The 20747-nt window shown below is 47.3% G+C and overlaps 1 protein-coding gene across 6 annotated transcripts in view; it reads left to right on the top strand.

The window, feature by feature from the left end:
- hmcn1 (hemicentin 1) overlaps positions 1 to 20747 on the top strand; it is a 701874-nt gene that overhangs the window by 101623 nt on the left and 579504 nt on the right. For all 6 annotated transcript variants that reach the window (XR_013579326.1, XR_013579325.1, XM_078561403.1 and 3 more), the window contains exon 2: positions 831 to 901. Coding sequence is in view for 4 of the 6 variants with exons in the window: in XM_078561403.1 (XP_078417529.1) it covers positions 831 to 901 (71 nt within the window). In the remaining 2 variants the exon portion in view is untranslated. The remainder of the gene's footprint in view (positions 1 to 830; positions 902 to 20747) is intronic.

Genomic DNA, 20747 nt, shown 5'->3' with positions numbered 1-20747 from the left:
GCAGCCTTCCCCCCACCAACCCCAAAGTCACCTCAACCACAGGCCAGCCTTTGCCCCCGTCAACGCGCCTCAACCTTGAAGTCCAACAGGCGTCTCTCGCGAGTGCTCCACAACGTTACTGTGCACTCACCTCAAAGTGAGCCCGCCAAGCACATGCCTTTTATATGCTGTTGTGAAACACGTCAGCATGCAATCACGCTGACGTGGGTGGACTATCCATCGGGCGCTGGGGGAGGAGGGATGGATGAGTCTGGCAGGCTAGCCTTAAAATGATATGCTGATGTATTACAATGAGGTTCCTGATGTCCGATAGTAGGAAACGTGGCCTGCCTTCGACGGGCTGAGCAGATGATTGCAAACTGGTTTCAGTGACGTTGTGAAACTGAGTTTTGGCCATATTGTCCACTCATGCTGCCGAACACGCCCGACACCAGTGGACACAGACAATTCCGCTCATAATGTTTGTTATCTGGAATTATGGTCAAATATTGAGAGTATATTTGAAGTTGATCTCATTCCTTTTTTATTTCCATATCATCATACAGCTAATTAGTTATATAACATACAGGAATTCATGTTGTATGAAAGTACTGCATATGTTGATTTATTTGTCATTGGTATTAATCCATTCATTTTTAATCTTTACAGCCTTTCTAGGAGGCAAAAGAAAACTAGTAACAGCCTTCAAACAGCCTAAATTCATGCTGAAATGTAGATAAATTGGGGTTTCATTCAAGGATGGAATGAATAATCTTTGCTCACACGGATCAAAATGGTTATCTCTGATTTTATGTAAATTTTAAACTGTTATATATATTTTTTTCTTACAGAGGTTGGCCCAGTCACCATTACGACAGATCCAAAGAAATTTCAATATGAACTCAGGGAACTATATGTACAGGTAAGATAAAAATTACTAAACCTTGACAACAATCAACATTTGAATTTAATTTGAACTGCATCCCTGGGTGTGGCAAGTAGTGTTAAATTTTTTTAAGTCATAATTTTTTATAGAGATTGGTACCATAGCATAAAAAGAAAATCACATGAAGGAGATACAGACTGGGTGACTGCTTTGTGGAACACCTCTGCTCAGTCCGCAAGCATGACGCCGACCTTCCAGTTGCTTGCCATTTTAATTCACTACCTTCCTCCCATGTTCACATCTCTATCCTAAGACTGATGCAATGTTCCAGTGAAGCCCAGTGCAAGCTGGACAAACAGCACCTCATCTTCTGATTAGGCACTTTGTAGACTTCTGGACTCAACATTGAGTTCAACAACTTCAGAACATGAGCTCTGTCCTCCATTTCATCTTGCTAAGTGTCAGACTGTATTGTCATGGACAGAATTTATGTGTTCCTTTTTATTGCCCATGATCAATATGTTTGTATATAAAAGGTGTGTTTTTTTACCCTCAGAGTAATTGTCCCAATTTAAATAATCCCAGCAGCAAGCCTTTGAGACTCTTTTAAAGAAAGGTTATTTATTATCACACGCTTGCCTTACATGTTTAAAATGTGAAATCTCACTCACTCAACTCATATGCACGCACTCACACACAAACAAAGCTTAAGTACAGATGAAGTAAAACAATAAAATTACAATTTATGCTTGTCTCAGTCTTTTTCGTGGCAGACCTATAATTTCTTAGACGAGTTGATGCTTTAGTTGAAGCAAACGTTTTGTAAAGCAGATGATTCTCAGTAAGCTGCGAGGCTTTTTATAATCAAATTTACAGGAGGTTGGCTCTCAACTGAACTCGAAGTTGGAACAGGTTGGGGAGTCCTTCTCCCACTTTCAAGGCACTGCTGTTTATTATCTTGGCCACTTAAATGACTCACAGCTGATTCTATGGCTTTATTGACTGAAAGTTCAGAATATACTGGAACATGACAGTGTCTTGCTTTCATGTTTTGCTTTCAGATACAGCTGTCCATTTATTCTGCCATTCACACTTACTCTGGACCAATGTTTTGTTTCTTTACTGCAACCATTACCACTCCCTTTGTCTTCTGTTCCATGAAATCTTTGTTATTCAATCTCTCTGCCCACTAACCTATCCCTGACCTTCCCTTTTGTTCTACTTCACCCTAACCCCTTTCTCAACAGCATAAAACTCATCACATTTTTATCTTTCCTCATTCCAAAGAAGAGTCATATTGGACTTCAAACACTGGGCTCAATTTTGCCGTCGGTGAGCAGGGAGCTCACCGACATGCAAAATGACGCGGGATGATGTCGGGGGAAACCCCTGATGTCATCCCGCCCCATTTAAATTTTCAGTAAGGCGGGCCCGCAGAAAAATCAGCTTCGGGCCCGCTGATCTGTCAATGGCCAATTGAGGCCATTGACAGGATCATTAAAACAATTAAAGGACCTGCCCGTCCAACCTTAAGGTTGGCGGGCAGGCCAGGAGCTCCAGCGGGGAATAGAAAAAACATGAAACCTCATCCACCGGCGGGATGAGGTTTCATGTAGGGATTTAAAAAGTTGAATAAAGTTTTAATGAAATTTATTAACATGTCCCATCTCGTGTGACATTGTCACATGAGGGGGACATGTTAAGGATTTTTTTTTCTATTTTTAATGTGTACAGCTGTCAGTGATCTCCGTGAGGCAGCACATAGCCTCAGGGAGATGTGCGCTCTTTCGTGCGCATGCGTGGGGGAATTCCCCCTCCCTGCTCGCACAGGAAGCACATAGCACTTCCCGCCGGGCGTCATGCTGGTCGGGCCTTAATTGGCCTGCCCACTTAAAATGGCGGTGGGGCCCGCTTCTCTGGCGGGGATCGGCTCCCCGCCTGCCTGGGAATGGGTCGGGCCCGCCCGCCCGGTAGGCAGAAAATTCTGTCCATTAACTCTGTTTTTCTCTCTACAGATGCTGTCAGACCCACTGAGTTCTTTCCTGTGCTTCTATTGCTATTATGAAGGAGACAGATGTTCTGTTTGGTAAATGTGTGCTCTGTTTGGTACATTATGAAATAGGATTCCATAAGGCTGAATTTTACATCCTGTGGGTGGGCGCACGCCCGACCTGATCAGGCATAAAATTGGGGGAGAAGATGTCAGGCGAGCGTCCCGACGTCATTGCACACTCACATGATATTTCACTTGACGGGCGCGTGCAAAAGTTGGAAGCACGCCCACTGACAATTGAGGAGGCAATTAAGCCCATTAACAGCGCAATTGTCTCCAATTTTTCATGGCCCGTCCAACCTTACGATTGTGGATGGGTGTATCAGCCAGGCGGACTTTGCATTTTTCATCAAACCTCAGAGATGGATGAGATTTCCATTATCAAATAAAGCAAAATAAAAACAAATTATCTGTGGTCAGCTTTTCATCAGTTATATTTTCAGGTGATTGATTGTGATGCATGGATATTTTTCTCCGGCTTTTGCAATCTTCATTTGATGATTTTCAGGCCTGCAGCTCCCTGAGGCAGCTATCTGCCTTCAGGGAGCTTTCTCTCAGCGCTCACCCGTACCCATGATGACGTCTTTGCCCGCCCTCTTCCCGCCCCCACCCCGGCAGCACTGAGCATTTCGTTAATTGGCCAGCCAGCATGAAATCGCGGTTGGGGGCTGATCACTGTTGGCGGTCCGTTTCCCGACTGCTCTCAGGCCTGCCGATCAGACGTGCCCGCCAAAGGTAAAATTCAGGCCCTGATACACTTTAACTGGGTTAATTGGAACTGGGGAAGAGCATAAAAAATAATCTATCATTTCTACTCCTATTCTCTGACTTACCGCCTCTGAAGTATGTCAATATCGGGCGAGGGCTGGACTAGGTTCAACTGTGATGGTCCTTGTGAAATAGGAATACTGACTATCCAGGTTCACAGGTGAAGTCCGGGATCTTCCGGCCGTGTTGCGGGCGGGACCCACCGCAGGTGAGGCGGCACTCCAGCCAGAAGTCCATTGGCTTGCGGTGGGAGCGGAAGGTCCTGGCAGTGGGCAGATGCCGAAAATCCCACCCGAAGAGTGGCCTAGTACTTTACAGTTGCCTTCTGCAGAACCGTAGCTCAGCTTAGAGCAGGACGAGAACAGAAAATCAAGGGGAAGATTTGCAGCTGACAAAATGACCACCATGTTTGTTGTTTTCCATCGGACTGTTTCATAGGACAGAGAAAGAGATTTTCTAGTTTCAGGACGCACACATCACTGGGGTACAAGAAACCTTTGCTCATAATTACTCAATTTTAAATCTTTGTGTGATTAGACCAATTAGACCAGCTTTACTTATCGTTCCTTATCTCTTGCTGTCAAAATAATGCTGGCATATTAAAGTGAAAATTGAAGCCCTTAGCTCTGAAATTCCCTCCTTAAACCTCTGCCTCTCTGTATTCCTTACTTCTTTTAAGACCCTCTTAAAACCTGACTCTTTGAACAAATTTTTATTCACTATCTCTAACATCTCATCTTTTGGCTTGGTGTCAATTTTAGTCTCATTGTGCCTCCATGAAGTGGCAATGGGCATTTTTCTTCACCAAAGGTGCTATATAAATGCAGTTGTTGTAGGGTTTGTTGCTGCCAGGAGGTGGGCAGCTGGAAGCAGGCATGTTTAAGGAATGAACTAGGGTTTTTTGGAGGGAACGATTCCTCCAATAAGAGGGAAGGGGAACATCAGAACAGAAGTGTTCACAATTTAACCCTTTTTAGCCCTGGTAATGTTTTGGTAAATCTAAGGCCAATATAACCTTCCTGGTGAGTAGTGTGCAGAACTAAACACAATATTCTGGATGGAGTCTGATTGATTTGAGAGGAAGATTTATTTGGCAGTGTGAACATGTTGTAGGTAGTGGAAATGCCTGAAGATGGTGCAGAGACTGGTGGGATGTAAGGGGGTGAGAGAGGGGTGAGGACATATGGACTCAAAATGGAATAGATCTGATCATGGCTTTTGTTGACCACTGCAGAGGGGAATTCTGAGGAAAAAGGAGCACATTTCAGAAGCTCTGGCATGGAAGGTAGAATCATCAAAGTAAATGTATGTTTTGTTCTCTTACAAGTATACAATAATTGTTGTACATACCATTCACTTAATTTACAAATCCAAATGTTGTGTAGCTACATGTTTTTACATGTCTTGGTTGTTCTTGAGTCCTTAGTTTTTTTTTGAACTATTTGGGCAGCTTTTGCTAATTTTCTAGGTCAGTATATATATATAGACGCTACCAGATGGGCCATTTTGGCCTGGAGTTGTAGTGGTTAAGACACTTGTTTCACACACCATAATTATGATTTTGAGTTCTAACAAAAATAGACTTCAAGCCTTCTAACACTGCATGTGATCTGTTATATGGGCTAGTCCACTACTAAGACAAGAGCGTAGGTATGGATTGCTACTTCCTGTGGTGATCACAGAAGCCTATTCATTCGTGAAACAGCACTGTTAGCAGTAAAGAAGATCTCAGCCTGGTTTCCCGATGAGAGGAAGATTGATGGCAGTATGGAGCTAAAAGTGGGAAGAAAAAATAAAAGATGCCATTATTTAAAAAAAATGCAGTTTTCATTTCTTTCTAACTTAACAAGAGCTTGAATAGATAGTTTTGTGCTAAAACAGCAGGAAGAAATTAACCAGTAAATGTAGGACTGATCTATAAGCACACATATACTAGTCAGCTTTCCCCTCCTCCATACGGTACACTTCTCTGCCAAGGATGAATGAGGACACAAGTGAATACATTCTTTCCATGTAATTGGAGTTACCTTCATAATTTTCTGTCTGTCTGCAGTCTTCCCTATAAACTCTTCCTGTGAAAGTCAAATACTGCATTTTTGTGTAGGCCTCTGTGATTAAGGAGGGCAATCCAGCAAGCCTCTCACTGTCACATTCCTAATGATGTTAGAACTGCAGGAAATGTTACTTCTTAAAGGGGGAGTAGATGTTGGAATGATTTTCAGCTAGTGCTTGAGGGCTTGTTTCTTATTTTGTTCTTGCCAAATACTGTTACTAATGGGGAAGAGGACAATTTGCAGCCAGCATTCCATTCATTTTGATATAGTTATCTTGATTCCAGATGTGCCCTTCTGTTGAGCCTAAAAGCCATGTTGTATATCAATTTATACGTTATTAGTAAAAATATATTATATATACAGTCTTATACTGGCTCTGAAACACTATTCAAAGAGGAAATACCCATTACCAAATAACTAACTAGATTTTCTTAAATATGTTCTACATTTTATTTAAACTGTTATGTATTGTTGTATTAGAACGCAAATGAAAGTTATAATGTATACATCAGAATTAATGTTTTTTTAAATAAATAACAAAAACACTTCCTCCCCCAAAGAGTGATTAATACCTCTGGGTAGAGTCTTAGAAACAAAAAACTTTGAGATATTTTAAATGGGGTGTCTTATTTGGCTTTTCTCTCATATAGGATTGTAATCTGGAATAACATTAGTTAATATTACTTAAGGCAAACTTCATCATGTACAAACCACTTCAAAGATGCAGTCAATGAAGAAACATTTAAAACATTTGTTTTAAGAAAATAAAATGTTCACATGGTTTATCTTATCAGGGATGCAAATTCTGTCTGAAATGTCTGCTCCTCCAGCATACAGTATTCAAGTTTAAAATACGAAGCCAAGCAATAACCCTCATATAGCAGATCCTCAAAAATTAAATGAAGCAAGTGATTGAAAGTAGCAAGATTTGTAGATGTTTACAATATAGATAAGATCAGGACATGCACGACTGTAAAAACAGCTTGGGACCAAAAATTCATTTTCGTTCCAGCAGAACCCTGAGAACTTTGAGAATCTGCCAGTGTAGCCACAAACTTGTGAGAACGTCTTCAAAATCTGCTTCTCCAGTAATATTGTCAATTAAGGTTGGTGGCCACAGCCTTTTTTTCATTATTATATTGAATTCTACACAAAATGACTGATTGGTAAGCTGCCCTCAACTAGTTGTTTTAAAACAAGAGTAATAGAAACAAATGCTGTCTGAGACAGACCAATAATTGTACCCTTACTAACTCAAACTCTTAGGGCAGGATTTCCCCCCACCGTTGGGGGCGAATTTGAAGGGCGGGCACGCACAGGCACGTTTCCGATCGGCACCCCTGATTGGGGGCGTGGTGCCATTTTACATGGGCGGGCCAATTAACGCCTGCTCAGTGCGATGTCCGCACGGAAGCTCTATGCGCTCCCTGTGTGGGCGGGGGGAACCCCAAAATCGAGAGTGCGCTCTTTCGTGCATGCGCATGAAAGAGTGCACTCATCTCCCTGAGGCTAAGTGCTGCCTCAGGGAGATCAGATGTTCTGTGACAAATATTAGAAAAAAAAAAATTCCTGACATGTCCCCTCATGTGACACTGTCACATGAGTTGGGACATGTCCATAATTTTTACAAAAACTTTATTAAAATTTTTAAAAACCTACATGAAACCTCATCCCGCCCATGGATGAGGTTTCAAGCTTTTTCTAATTTCTGCCGGGGCTCCTGGCCTGCCCGCCAACCTTAAGGTTGGATGGGCAGGTCCATTAATTAGTTTAATTACTCTGTCAATGGCCTCAATTGGCCATTGACAGGTCGGCGGGCGCGTAACTGACTTTGCTGCACCCCCGCCTACCGGAAAATTTAAATGGAGCGCAGTGACATCGGGAGTTCTGCCCGACGTCACCACGCGTCATTTTACACGTCAGTGAGAGGGCCCCGCCCCCCACTCACCGACGGGAAAATCATGCTCTTAAGACTATTTTTCCAATGCAGAAGTATATACTTACTATTTAATTGAAACTGTTTTAGTTATGGGTTGTCTGAATCTGGGATCTTCAAGAACAAGGAGCCAAAAGGAGGACAAAAATGATCAGTAACTATCTCAGTTATGAAGGGTGATGGCTTGTGGAACTTGAGTTCTCAGCTGGGGAAAAAGTCCTGATATGATTATTAAATATGATAAGAGCATTTCATTTTATATAAAATGTAGTATTGAGGAATTTCATGAATTCTATAATCTTTAAGGACACTTACTTATTGTCAAGCTTTGAAAATAGTACATATGGTGGGGGTGCCGAGAGATACAGCAATTTGTATTTATGTAGTGTCTTTAATGTAATAAAACATCCCCAAGGCATTTCACAGGAGCATGATAAAGCAAATATGGCAACAAACCATTAAGGGGATGTTAGAGAGATAAACAAAAACTTGACCAAAATGTTAGGTTTTAGAAGTGTCGTAGTGGAAAGGAAGGTAAAGAGATGGAAAGGCTGGAGTTCCAGAGCTTAGAGTCTTGAGTGTTGAAGGCACAGCCACCAATGATGGAGCAATTAAAATTGGACATGTTCAAGAGGCCAGAATTAGAATGCACAGACATCCCAGAGAGTGTGGAGAAGGAGGGGATTACAAAGTCGGAACGAGGGAGGCCAGATGGATCAACATAATTCTCATAAATTTCATTACAGGTTAGGGGGATTTGGATCCCCATCTAATTGAAGAGGTTAGTGACTGAGACGGATGTTGGTTAGAAATATTATAATTCTGCTAGAAGAGGAAGTAGCGATTGTTGTGATAGTTTTTCCTTTGAACCACCCAGCAGTCAGAGAATAGAGATTCTCTAATTCTTTAATCGCCTTTTCCATTGTTATTTGAAGCAAAGGTATATGGAACAGGATGCCTAAAAAAAAACCCAACAAAACAAGCACCTTTGCTATGAAATATGCAATAAAGGACACACATTTTTGGAAGGCATAATTTCTTGATGGCACAAGAGCTTTAACGAAGTCTAGCCTTTGGCTTTGATTTTGTGTTGATGGCATTCCAAATGACAAAAGTAAAGGAACCAGAAGAGTCAAAAATCTGACAAGAAGTATATTTTTAAACTTAGTGATATCTATCTATCCCATTCGAATGTGACATTACTACATGATCTTTCATCAAAAATCGTTGGGTGGAATCATGCCAGGTTCGCACTAAGTGTGGTAGCGGGTGTGAAAGAAGATGTTTTAACCACCAGTCGCAAAGGCAGATTTTAGCACTGTGTCATCCACTTTCCATTTCATAAATTATGCAGTCATGGGGAAACACGTTGGATCGCTGGCAGCCGGCCTCCGATTTGCCTGTCACGCCATTACATCAGGGTCCTCATCAAAGGTGCTCTTGGCACTGGAGTCGGGGTCAAGGTTGCCTAAGGGCAACGTGTCAGATATGCCTAGAAGAAGTGATGGAGATTATTAGTGCTTGGCAGCCACGTTACATACAGGGCAGAATTATCCCCTCGGCGGGAGGGGATGTTCAGGAGCAGGCATGTGCAGGCGTGCCTCTGATTGGCGCCCCCGATCGGGGGCATGCCGCCATTTTACATCATCACTTCCTCACTCTTTGCTATGTGCACACTTCTCAATGTCCTGCAGCCCAGGACTGCTCCGGTGAAGACATGGCCACAAGAACCAAGAAGAGTGCAGCCCCCCAATTCAGTGACACATCCCTGGGATGCCTTTTGGACACCGTGGAGGCCTGCCACAATGTCCCCTACCACTGTTCTGGCCTCAGGAGGCCTATTAGTCTCAGTACTCCAGCTTGGGAGATGGTGGCAAAGGTGGTCAGGGCCAAAGTAAAAGGCAGCCCCTTAAAGGAAACTGCGAAAACAAAGACAAAATTTAAAGGAAACTTGCAAACATTAAACCAAAATGTTATTGACAGGGTCAGTAAAATACCCCAGTCCCCGCATTGCCCATCGAGCACAGAAGGCCTTGACAAAGCCAGCAGACACCGTGTGTTCCCTCTCCAGCGACACCCGGCTGTGAACATAGCTGTGGAATAGGGCAGACAGTTGGGTGGGATGACCCCCTTGATCACCCGCTGCCTGGACCTGTTAATGGCCAGCTTGACCAGGTCTAGGAGCAGGTTCACGAGGGGGTCCTCCTCCTTCCCAATCCCCCTCTGCACCAGGTGCTCATAGATCAGAAACGTGGGACTGAAGTACAAACAAAACAACAGTAAAAGGTTTTTTAAATAACTGAAAAGGGAGTGCAGCCTATAACACCCTATATAGACATAGTCCATGGACTCCACAAGGCCACAAAAGATGGAAGTATCTTGGGAGTGCGTGAACCAACATAACCTATGGTTGTATGGGGCTGCTGCATGCAACACCCTCCACCCCAGGTTCCTGATGGAAAGTGGGAGGAGATCCCCATAGAGGGCTCCCATCAAGGAGGTGTAACTCTTGTAGAGTTAAAACAATTAACTAAATTAACAAAAACAAGGGATAAATCAAGCACAGCCCCTAAGTCAGGTCAGCTGTAAAATCAAGGAAAAACTTTAAAGAAAACTTACAAATATCAAACCAAAATGCGATTAAAGGGGTCAACAAAACACCACAGTCCCCGCGGTGCCCACCGGGCACGGAAGTCCTCGATGGTGCTGGCAGACACCGCGTGCTCCCTCTCCAGGCACACCCAGCCGCGAACGTAGCCGCGGAAGAGGGACAAACAATCGGGCGGGATTCCCCCCTCGATCGCCCGCTGCCTGGACCTGTTAATGGCCAACCTGGCCAGGCCCAGGAGCAGGTTCACGAGGAGGTCCTCCTCCTTCCCGACCCCCTTCCGCACCGGGTGTCCATAGATCAGGAGCGTGGGACTGAAGTGCAAACAAAACAGTAACAAAAGGTTTTTTAAATAACTAAAAAGGGAGTGCAGCCTACCACACCCTATATAATCAAGGAGGTGTATCTCTTTCAGAGTTAAAACAATAAACTAAATTAACAATAACAAGGGAGAAATCAAGCACAGCCCCTAAGTCAGGTCAGCTGTAAAACCAAGGAAAAACTTTAAAGGAACCTTACAAACATCAAACTAAGATGTGATTAAAGGGGCCAACAAAACACCCCAGTCCCCGCGGTGCCCACCGGGCGCAGAAGGCCTCGATGGTGCCGACAGACACCGCGTGCTCCCTTTCCAGGGACACCCGGCTGCGAACGTAGCCGCGGAAGAGGGACAAACAATCGGGCGGGACTCCCCCCTCGATCGCCCGCTGCCTGGACCTGTTAATGGCCAACCTGGCCAGGCCCAGGAGCAGGTTCACAAGGAGGTCCTCCTCCTTCCCGACCCCCTTCTGCACTGGGTGTCCGTAGATCAGGAGCGTGGGACTGAAGTGCAAACAAAACAATAACAAAAGGTTTTTTAAATAACTAAAAAGGGAGTGCAGCCTAAGACACGCTATATATGCATGGTCCATGGAATCCACAAGACCGCAAAAAGGGCAAGTGCCCTGGGAGTCCGTGAACCTAAACATCCTTCTATTATAGGGGACTGCTGCATGCAACACCCTCCAACCCAGGTCCCTGATAGAAAGCGGGAGGACACCTCTGTAGAGGGCCTCCCATTGGGGGCCTCCGCCGCCGGACGGCAACAAGGCACGCCAGGGCGTGTCCGGGCGGCGGACGAGGGCGAGAAAATGGAAGGTGTGCAGCAGCAGTCCGTATAGAAAACCCCTCCGCGCCGTGCCAAATGACACGGAGGGCATGTCCTCGAGGCGGCTCACATTATTGCGGGGCACCGGCACCCAAGGGAGGGTTCGGGGCTTGGGGCCAATGTGAAATTCCGTCCGAACAGGGGAACGTTCAGACAGAAGACCACCGTGCACCTGGGCCACCTCGAGACCTAAAATGACATCGGGTCCGAACACGACCGTCCTTAGGTCTTGGATGGCATCAGCTGCGACCTGGACACTCACTGACGCGCGATCAAGGAGGTGTAACTCTTTTCGAGTCAAAACTAAATTAACAATAACAAGGGATAAATCAAGCACAGCCCCTAATTCAGGTCAGCTGTAAAACCAAGGACAAAGTTTAAAGGAAACTTACAAACATTAAACCAAAATGTGATTAAAGGGGTCAACAAAACACCCCAGTCCCCGCGGCGCCCACCGGGCATGGAAGTCCTCGATGGTGCCGGCAAACACTGCGTGCTCCCTCTCCAGGGACACCCGGCCGCTAACGTAGCCGCGGAAGAGGGACAAACAATCGGGCGGGACTCCCCCCTCGATCGCCTGCTGCCTGGACCTGTTAATGGCCAACCTGGCCAGGCCCAGGAGCAGGTTCACGAGGAGGTCCTCCTCCTTCCCGACCCCCTTCCGCACCGGGTGTCCGTAGATCAGGAGTGTGGGACTGAAGTGCAAACAAAACAGCAACAGAAGGTTTTTTAAATAACTAAAAAGGGAGTGCAGCCTATAACACCCTATATAAACGTGGTCCACGGACTCCACAAGACCACAAAAAGAGCAGGTGTCTTGGGAGTCCGTGAACCTAAACATCCTCCTATTGTAGGGGACTGCTGCATGCAACACCCTCCAACCCAGGCCCCCGATAGAAAGCGGGAGAACACCTCCGTAGAGGGCCTCCCATCGGGGGCCTCCACCGCCGGACAGCAACAAGGCACGCCAGGGCGTGTCCGGGCGGCGGACGAGGGCGAGAAAATGGAAGGTGTGCAGCAGCAGTCCGTACAGAAAACCCCTCCGCGCCGTGCCAAATGGCACGGAGGTCATGTCCTCGAGGCGGCTCATATTATTGCGGGGCACCGGCACCCGAGGGAGGGTTCGGGGCTTGGGGCCAATGTGGAATTCCGTCCGAACAGGGGAACGTTCAGCTGGAAGATCACCGCGCACCTGGGCCACCTCGAGACCTAAAATGACATCGGGTCCGAGCACGACCGTCCTTAGGTCTTGGATGGAATCGGCTGCGACCTGGACACTCACTGACGCGCGATCAAGGAGGTGCAGCTCTTGTAGAGTCAAAACAATTAACTAAATTAACAATAACAAGGGAGAAATCAAGCACAGCCCCTAAGTCAGGTCAGCTGTAAAATCAAGGAAAAAACTTTAAAGGAACCTTACAAACATCAAATCAAGATGTGATTAAAGGGGTCAACAAATCACCCCAGTCCCCGCGGTGCCCACCGGGCACGGAAGGCCTCAATGGTGCCAGCAGACACCGCGTGCTCCCTCTCCAGGGACACCCGGCCGCGAACGTAGCCGCGGAAGAGGGACAAACAATCGGGCGAGACTCCCCCCTCGATCGCCCGCTGCCTGGACTTGTTAATGGCCAACCTGGCCAAGCCCAGGAGCAGGTTCACGAGGAGGTCCTCCTCCTTCCCGACACCCTTCCGCACCGGGTGTCCGTAGATCAGGAGCGTGGGACTGAAGTGCAACCAAAACAGTAACAAAAGGTTTTTTAAATAACTAAAAAGAGAGTGCAACCTACAACACCCTATATACACGTGGCCCACGGACTCCACAAGACCGCAAAAGAGCAGGGGTCTTGGGAGTCCATGAACCTACACATTTTACGATTATAGGGGACTGCTGCATGCAACACCCTCCAACCCAGGTCCCCGATAGAAAGAGGGAGAACACCTCCGTAGAGGGCCTCCCATCGGGGGCCTCCGCCGCCGGACGGCAACAAGGCACGCCAGGGCGTGTCCGGGCGACGGACCAGGGCGAGTAAATGGAAGGTGTGCAGCAGCAGTCCGTACAGAAAACTCCTCCGCACCGTGCCAAATGGCACGGAGGGCATGTCCCCGAGGCGGCTCATATTATTGCGGGGCACCGGCACCTGAGGGAGGGTTCAGGGCTTGGGGCCAATGTGGAATTCTGTCCGAACAGGGGAACGTTCAGCCGGAAGATCACCGCGTACCTGGGCCACCTCGAGACCTAAAATGACATCGGGTCCGAGCACGACCGTCCTTAGGTCTTGGATGGCATCGGCTGTGACCTGGACACTCACTGACGCGCGATCAAGGAGGTGTAACTCTTTTGAGTCAAAACAATAAACTAAATGAGCAAAAAGAACAAGGGAGAAAACAAGCACAGCCCCTAAGTCAGGTCAGCTGTAAAATCAAGGAAAAACTGTAAAGGAACCTTACAAACATCAAACTAAGATGTGATTAAAGGGGTCAACAAAACACCCCAGACCCCGCGGTGCCCACCGAGCACGGAAGGCCTCGATGGTGCCGGCAGACACCGCGTGCTCCCTTTCCAGGGACATCCGGCCGCGAACGTAGCCGCGGAAGAGGGACAAACAATCGGGCGGGACTCCCCCGTCGATCGCCCGCTGCCTGGACCTGTTGATGGCCAACTTGGCCAGGCCCAGGAGCAGGTTCACGAGGAGGTCCTCCTCCTTCCCGACCCCCTTCCGCACCGGGTGTCCGTAGATCAGGAGCGTGGGACTGAAGTGCAACCAAAACAGTAACAAAAGATTTTTTAAATAACTAAAAAGGGAGTGCAGCCTAAGACACCCTATATACACGTGGTCCACGGACTCCACAAGACCGCAAAAAGGGCAGGTGTCTCGGGAGTCCGTGAACCTACACATTTTACGATTATAGGGGACTGCTGCATGCAACACCCTCCAACCCAGGTCCCCGATAGAAAGAGGGAGAACACCTCCGTAGAGGGCCTCCCATCGGGGGCCTCCGCCGCCGGACGGCAACAAGGCACGCCAGGGCGTGTCCGGGCGACGGACCAGGGCGAGTAAATGGAAGGTGTGCAGCAGCAGTCCGTACAGAAAACTCCTCTGCACCGTGCCAAATGGCACGGAGGGCATGTCCCCGAGGCGGCTCATATTATTGCGGGGCACCGGCACCTGAGGGAGGGTTCAGGGCTTGGGGCCAATGTGGAATTCTGTCCGAACAGGGGAACGTTCAGCCGGAAGATCACCGCGTACCTGGGCCACCTCGAGACCTAAAATGACATCGGGTCCGAGCACGACCGTCCTTAGGTCTTGGATGGCATCGGCTGTGACCTGGACACTCACTGACGCGCGATCAAGGAGGTGTAGTTGCACAGCATGGGCATGGGTATAAATCACTTGTACATAATGTTTACTAGTGTAAATAAACTCCCAAGAATGTCTCCTTGTCTCGGGCTCATTGTTATTCATGTCACTCAGATGCGAAACCTTGGTCCCTGCACAAAATAAAGGCAGGCACCTCAGTGCAGGGCCTCTTCTGTGTACAGAGTGTAACCTTTAGAGCAAAGTGATGGTCTGGCTTCACGCTCACTGGACACATCAGTGATGCCTGCACCTCGATGGTGCTTGTCATTGCTGCCAGAATTTTGTGGGCAGGCATCACATAGAAATGTAAACACAAATTGGACAGGAATGGGTCATTCGGCCCTTCGAGCCTGTTCCACCATTCAATATGATCATGGCTGATCCTTTATCTCAAGGCTCTCTCATACCCATTGATGCTTTTAGAGTCTAGAAATCTGTCTATTTTCTTCTTAAATATACCCAGTGACTGAGCCTCCCGGGCCTTCTGTAGTACAGAATTCCAGAGGTTCACCACCCTCTGAGTGAAGGGCCTGAATTTTTTGGTCGTTGGGCGTGTGCGATCGGTGAACCCGGGAGCGTCTGGAAAACTGACCCCCAACTGCGATCGGCCCCCTAACCGCAACTTCACATGGAATGGCCAGCCAGCATGAAACACTCGCTGAAAAGCTCGGCGCTGCCGGGTTGGGGGTGGGGCTGGGAAGAGGGCAGGCGACAACGTCACAGTGGGCACGGGTGAATGGTGCGAGACAGCTGCCTCAGGGAGCTGCAGACATGCAAATAATGAAATGAAGCTGTAAAATATTACAAAAAAATGTCCATGCATCACAATCAAGCACCCGAAAGCACACCTCATAAAAATGCTATCCCCAGATATTTATTTTAATTTTATTTCCTAATGGAGATTTCTTCCCGCCCTTGGATAAGGTTTGATGAAAAATGTAAAGGCCATCTTGCCAATTCACCTATCTGCCAACCGCAAGGTTAGATTGGCCACGAAACATTGCAGACAATCGCGTCATTAATGGGCTTAATTGCCTGCTTAATTGTTGGCGGGTGCACTTCCAACATTTGCACGGACCCGCCGAGCAAAGTTTTGTACAAGTGCATTGGGATGCTCACCTGACATCATCTCGTGCAATATTATGTCCAATTGGATCGGGCACACGCCCGCCCGCGGGATGTAAAACTCTGCCCAAGAAGTTTCTCCTTGGCTTACCCTGTACCCTGAGACTGTGACTCCTCGTTCTAGAGCCCCCCAGGCATCATGGCCAGGATTTTTCCTATGGTGAACGGGCTGGGCGGGGGCAGGTGCGGAGCTGATTGCCGCCCCCGATCGGCTCCGCTCCGCCATTTTATAGCGTAATGCGTGGCCAGTAGTGCTTAGCGCTGTGCAGGCAGATGGAGGAGGGAGAGTTGGATCCAATGCTCTTTCGTGCATGCGCGCAAAGGAGCACAGCAATCTCCCTGAGGCATGGAGCTGCCTCAGGGAGGTTGAATGTATAATAAAACCATGACAGAAATGATTTTAAAATTTATTAAACTTGTCACCTCATGTGACTGTGTCACATGAGTGGGGACATGTTTGCAAATTTATGACGATTTATTTATTTAATCAAAGCTTAGGAAACCTCATCCCACCCCGGATAAGGTTTCCTGAAAAACGCAAAGGTTGCTTGGGCTCTTCGCCTGCCCACCAACCTGAAGGTTGGACGGGCAGCGTTCTTAACTGCTTTAATTAATTTCTTAATGGTCTTAATAGGCCGTTGGCAAGTCGGCTGCACACCTGCCAAATGAAATATCATGATGGTGCACAATGACATCAGGATGCACGCCCGACGTCATCGCACGTCATTTTACACGTCAGCGTGTCAGGCCTGCGCCCTCATGCCGGCCAGAAGATTCTGCCCCATCTCAAACTCCAGTCAGTCTAGCCCTGTCAGAATTTTATATGTTTCAATGAGATCCCCTCTCATTCTTCTAAACTCCAGTGAATACAGGCCTAATTGACCCAATCTCTCCTCATATGACAATCCTAAAATCCCAGGATTCAGTCTGGTGAACCTTGGCTACGCTTCCTCTATGGCAAGTGTATCCTTTCTTAGGTAGGGAGATGAAAACTGCACACAATACTCCAGGTGTGGTCTCGCCAAGGCCCTGTACAACTGCAGTAAGACACCCTTGCCCCTTTACTCAAGTCCTCTCGCAGTGAAAGTCAACATACCATTTGCCTTCTTAACTGCTTGCTGCACCTGCATGCTTGCTTTCAGTGATTGGTGTACAAGGACACCCAGGTCCCTTTGTACATCAACTTTTCCCAATCTATCACCATTTAAATAATACTCTGCCATTTTGTTTGTCCTACTGAAGTAGATAACTTCACATGTGTCCACGTTAACTGCCATGTATTTGCCCACTCACTCAACTTGCCTAAATTGCCTTGAAGCCTCTTAACATCCTCCTCACCATTCACATTCCCACCAAATTTCATGTTGTCAGCAAACTTGGAAATTACATTTGGTTCCCTCATCCAAATCATTTATATGTATTTTGAATAACTGGGGCCCAACCACTGATCCCTGCAGTACCCCTCCGGTCACTGTCGGCCACTCCAAAAAAGGCCCATTTATTCCTACTCTCTGGTTCCTCTCTGCTAACTAATTCTCAATCCATGCCAGCATATTACCCCCAATTCCACGTGCTTTAATTTTGCCCACTAGCCTCTTATGTGGGACCTTATCAAAAGCCTTCTTGAAATCCAAATACACCACATCCACTGGTTCTCCCTTATCTATTCTACTAGATACATACTCAAAAAACTCCAGTAGGTTTGTCAGACATGATTTCCCTTTCATAAATCCATGTTGACTTTGCATAATCCCCCACTGATATTTTCTAAGTGTCCTGTTATCGCATCCTTTATAATAGACCCTAGCATTTTCCCAACTACTGATGTTAGGCTAACTGGTCTGTAATTCCCTGTTTTTTCCCTCCCTCCTTTTTTAAATAGTGGGGTTACATTTGCCACCCTCCAACCTGCTGGGACTGTTCCAGAATCTACACAATTTTGGAAGATGATAACCAATGCGTTGACTATTTCCATGGCCTTCTCCTTTAGTACCATGGGATCTAGATTATCAAGCCATGGGGATTTATTAGCTTTCAGTCCCATTAACTTACCCAGCACTATTTTTTTAGTAATACTAATTTTCTTCAATTCCTCCTTCTCACTAGAAACTTGGTTCCCTAGCAATTCTGGGAAGTTATTTGTATCTTCCTCCGTGAAGACAGAATTAAAATAGTTGTTTAATTGCTCCGCCATTTCCTTGTTCTCTATTATAAGTTCTACTGTTTCAGACTGTAAGGGACCTACATTTGCCTTCACTAATCTTTTTCCTTTTACATACTTATAGAAGCTTTTATGTCTGCTTTTATATTCCTTGCAAGTTTACTCTCATACTCTATTTTTCCCCTCTTAATCAATCTCACACAGAGTTCTGTCATTCTCTCTGTGATCTGAGCACTGGCCCCCCCATCTCTTCAGCATCTCTATCTGGTGACGGTATGGTCTTGGAGGGGACAGGTGCTGAAAGCTGACAAAGGATCAGGTCCACTTAACGTTTCATGGCTCCATCTCCATGATATGACCCTGATCACAGAGAACAAGTGGGTTGCCTTCAGCCAGACAGGAGTCAGACAATCACAGAGGCTATGTGAAGATCTATGGTGTATCCTCACAGCATGTTGTCATCATCCTCCTGGAATCTTGTTACTCTTAGGGCCTCCACTGCATCTCCATGACATGAGCCTGAGCACTGAGGGTATGTGTGTTGCCATCAGCCACACAAGAGTCAAACGTTCGCAGGTGCAAGGTGAGGATGTCAGGACTGTCCTCACTGCATCTCGTCATCATCCTCCAGAAATCTCACGGCTATTAGGGCTTCAAGATCATGCCTGCCTTGTCTGGCCAGTGTGATGGCCTCATTGCTGGTGGCATTCTCGTTTTTGAGGACCTCATCACCGTCATCCCTTTGACATCCTCCTCATCGGAGGAGATGTGCAGATCTTCCATCTCCACTCACCGTTGCAGTGTCAGGTTGCATAGCACGCAGCAAGCTACGATGATGTGCAATGTCCTCTGTAATTGCAGTGCTCCACCAGACCTGTCGAGGCACCAGAACCTCATTTTCAACATGCCTGTTATTTGCTCCATCAAAGCCTGGGTTGCGGTATCAGCCTCATTATGCCGTCGCTCTGCTGCAGTCTGAGGCCACCGCACAGGCATCATCAGCCATGTCCTCTGTGAGTAGCCCTTATCCCCGAGGAGCCAACCCTGCTGCCTCTGTGTACCCTGGAAGATGTCTGGGATCTGTTACCTGCTGAGGATGTAGGAAGCATGGGCGCTCCCTGGGAATCGTGCACAGACTTGTAGGATGTGTTTGTGGTGGTTGCAGACAAGCTGAACATTCAGCGAGTGGAAGTCCTTGCAGTTGATGTAGTTGACTGCTTGTTGCCATGGAGATCTAAGCACCACGTGAGTGCAGTCGATGGCACCCTGCACCTGTGGAAATCCAGAGATCTGTACAAATCCCACTATCTTGCTTCCTGGCTTTCTTGATCCCAGGCGCCATGCACAAAGTTCTGTGTCTTTGGGAAGATGGCATCCATGACCTTGTAAGTGGAGGCTTGTGAGATCCCGCACAGATCACCTGTGGAGCCCTGGAGGAGCCATGGTCACTTTCATGACCACTGACAATGGATGCCTTCCGTGTTCCCGTCACACCAAATTATGCATCAAGTGGCATATGTGACTGACCAGTTCCCTAGACATGCGCAGTCATCGGTGACACTGGTTCTCAGTCATCTGCAAGAATGATAAGCACCATCTATAGACCCTGTGTCTAGCGAGGCACCTACGAGTGACAATTCACTGTGGATCTTCAGCTGCACCTTCATCTTGATGGTGGTGTTCCTCCCATTGGTGAGCCATGTGCCACCATCACACTCTTCTGCTTCTTCTCTGCTCCCTGTAAGCCATGAGGCATACTGCTAAATCACCAGACTCCATGATCCTGATGTTCTCCTCCAGCAGGATCAAAGAGAGACACGCATGGGTTAGCATATTTGTCCTAAGGACCTTTCTTGATTAAGTCTGAAGGCACATTCATGCATCCCAGAGAGTGTTGGCCACCACTTGGGTGGCCAGAGTTTAGTGCACTTCATGGCTGTCTGAAACCCTGCCCACCTCCACCCCACCCCACTTGACCAATTGGCGATAGCTTTGGCCACTGGACTGCATGCTGTGCTCTCAGCTCAGGCACAGGCATTCTCCTAACCCGCACTGCAAGGTTACATTGTTAGCTTGAACCATGATGGTTACTGGTCCAAACCTTAATAAAGACATTGCAAGGGGCTGGGAGCACCTCCACTGCTGACTGCTCCATGGCCACCTTTCACAAGGGAATTCCACAACTTGCCCAGTCATCCAATTGTTTTGCTGCGCCCCGAAAATAATTTGCAGTCTGCATCCAAGGGGTGAAAAGCTCTGGAGCATTTGGTGGCACATTCATGCTCTTGTGTTGCTTGGGTGGGCTGAAATGCTTCAGAGGCCCATCTCCTAGCAAGTCAATGAGAGCTGCTGCTGAACTGTCTCAGCTGTGGAAGATTGCTCACTTTTGACAAGCTTTTCCAAGTGTGTGGCCACTTCCCTCATCTTCCACCCCCCATCCTGCTCACCCCAACCCCACCCCTGTGGCATGTGCCTATGTACTTCCTTCAGTCTGTGTTGCCTTGCATCCCCCCACCACCCCAGCCCGCACTGGAACCCTTGCCCCGGCACTGCACTGAAAGCCAGCCAGCAGAAAGTGACTTGCCTGTGCCCCATCCAATGGGCAGAATTTTACGGTCCCGTTTAGGCGGAGGATGGGGCCGTAAAATGCGGCAGGACATTCTAAACTTCA

The sequence above is a fragment of the Cetorhinus maximus genome, chromosome 17 (genome assembly GCF_964194155.1).
Source record: "Cetorhinus maximus chromosome 17, sCetMax3.hap1.1, whole genome shotgun sequence".
NCBI lineage: Eukaryota > Metazoa > Chordata > Chondrichthyes > Lamniformes > Cetorhinidae > Cetorhinus > Cetorhinus maximus.
Note: the sequence above shows the minus strand (reverse complement) of the source record. Positions and strands in the feature narration are given on the sequence as shown.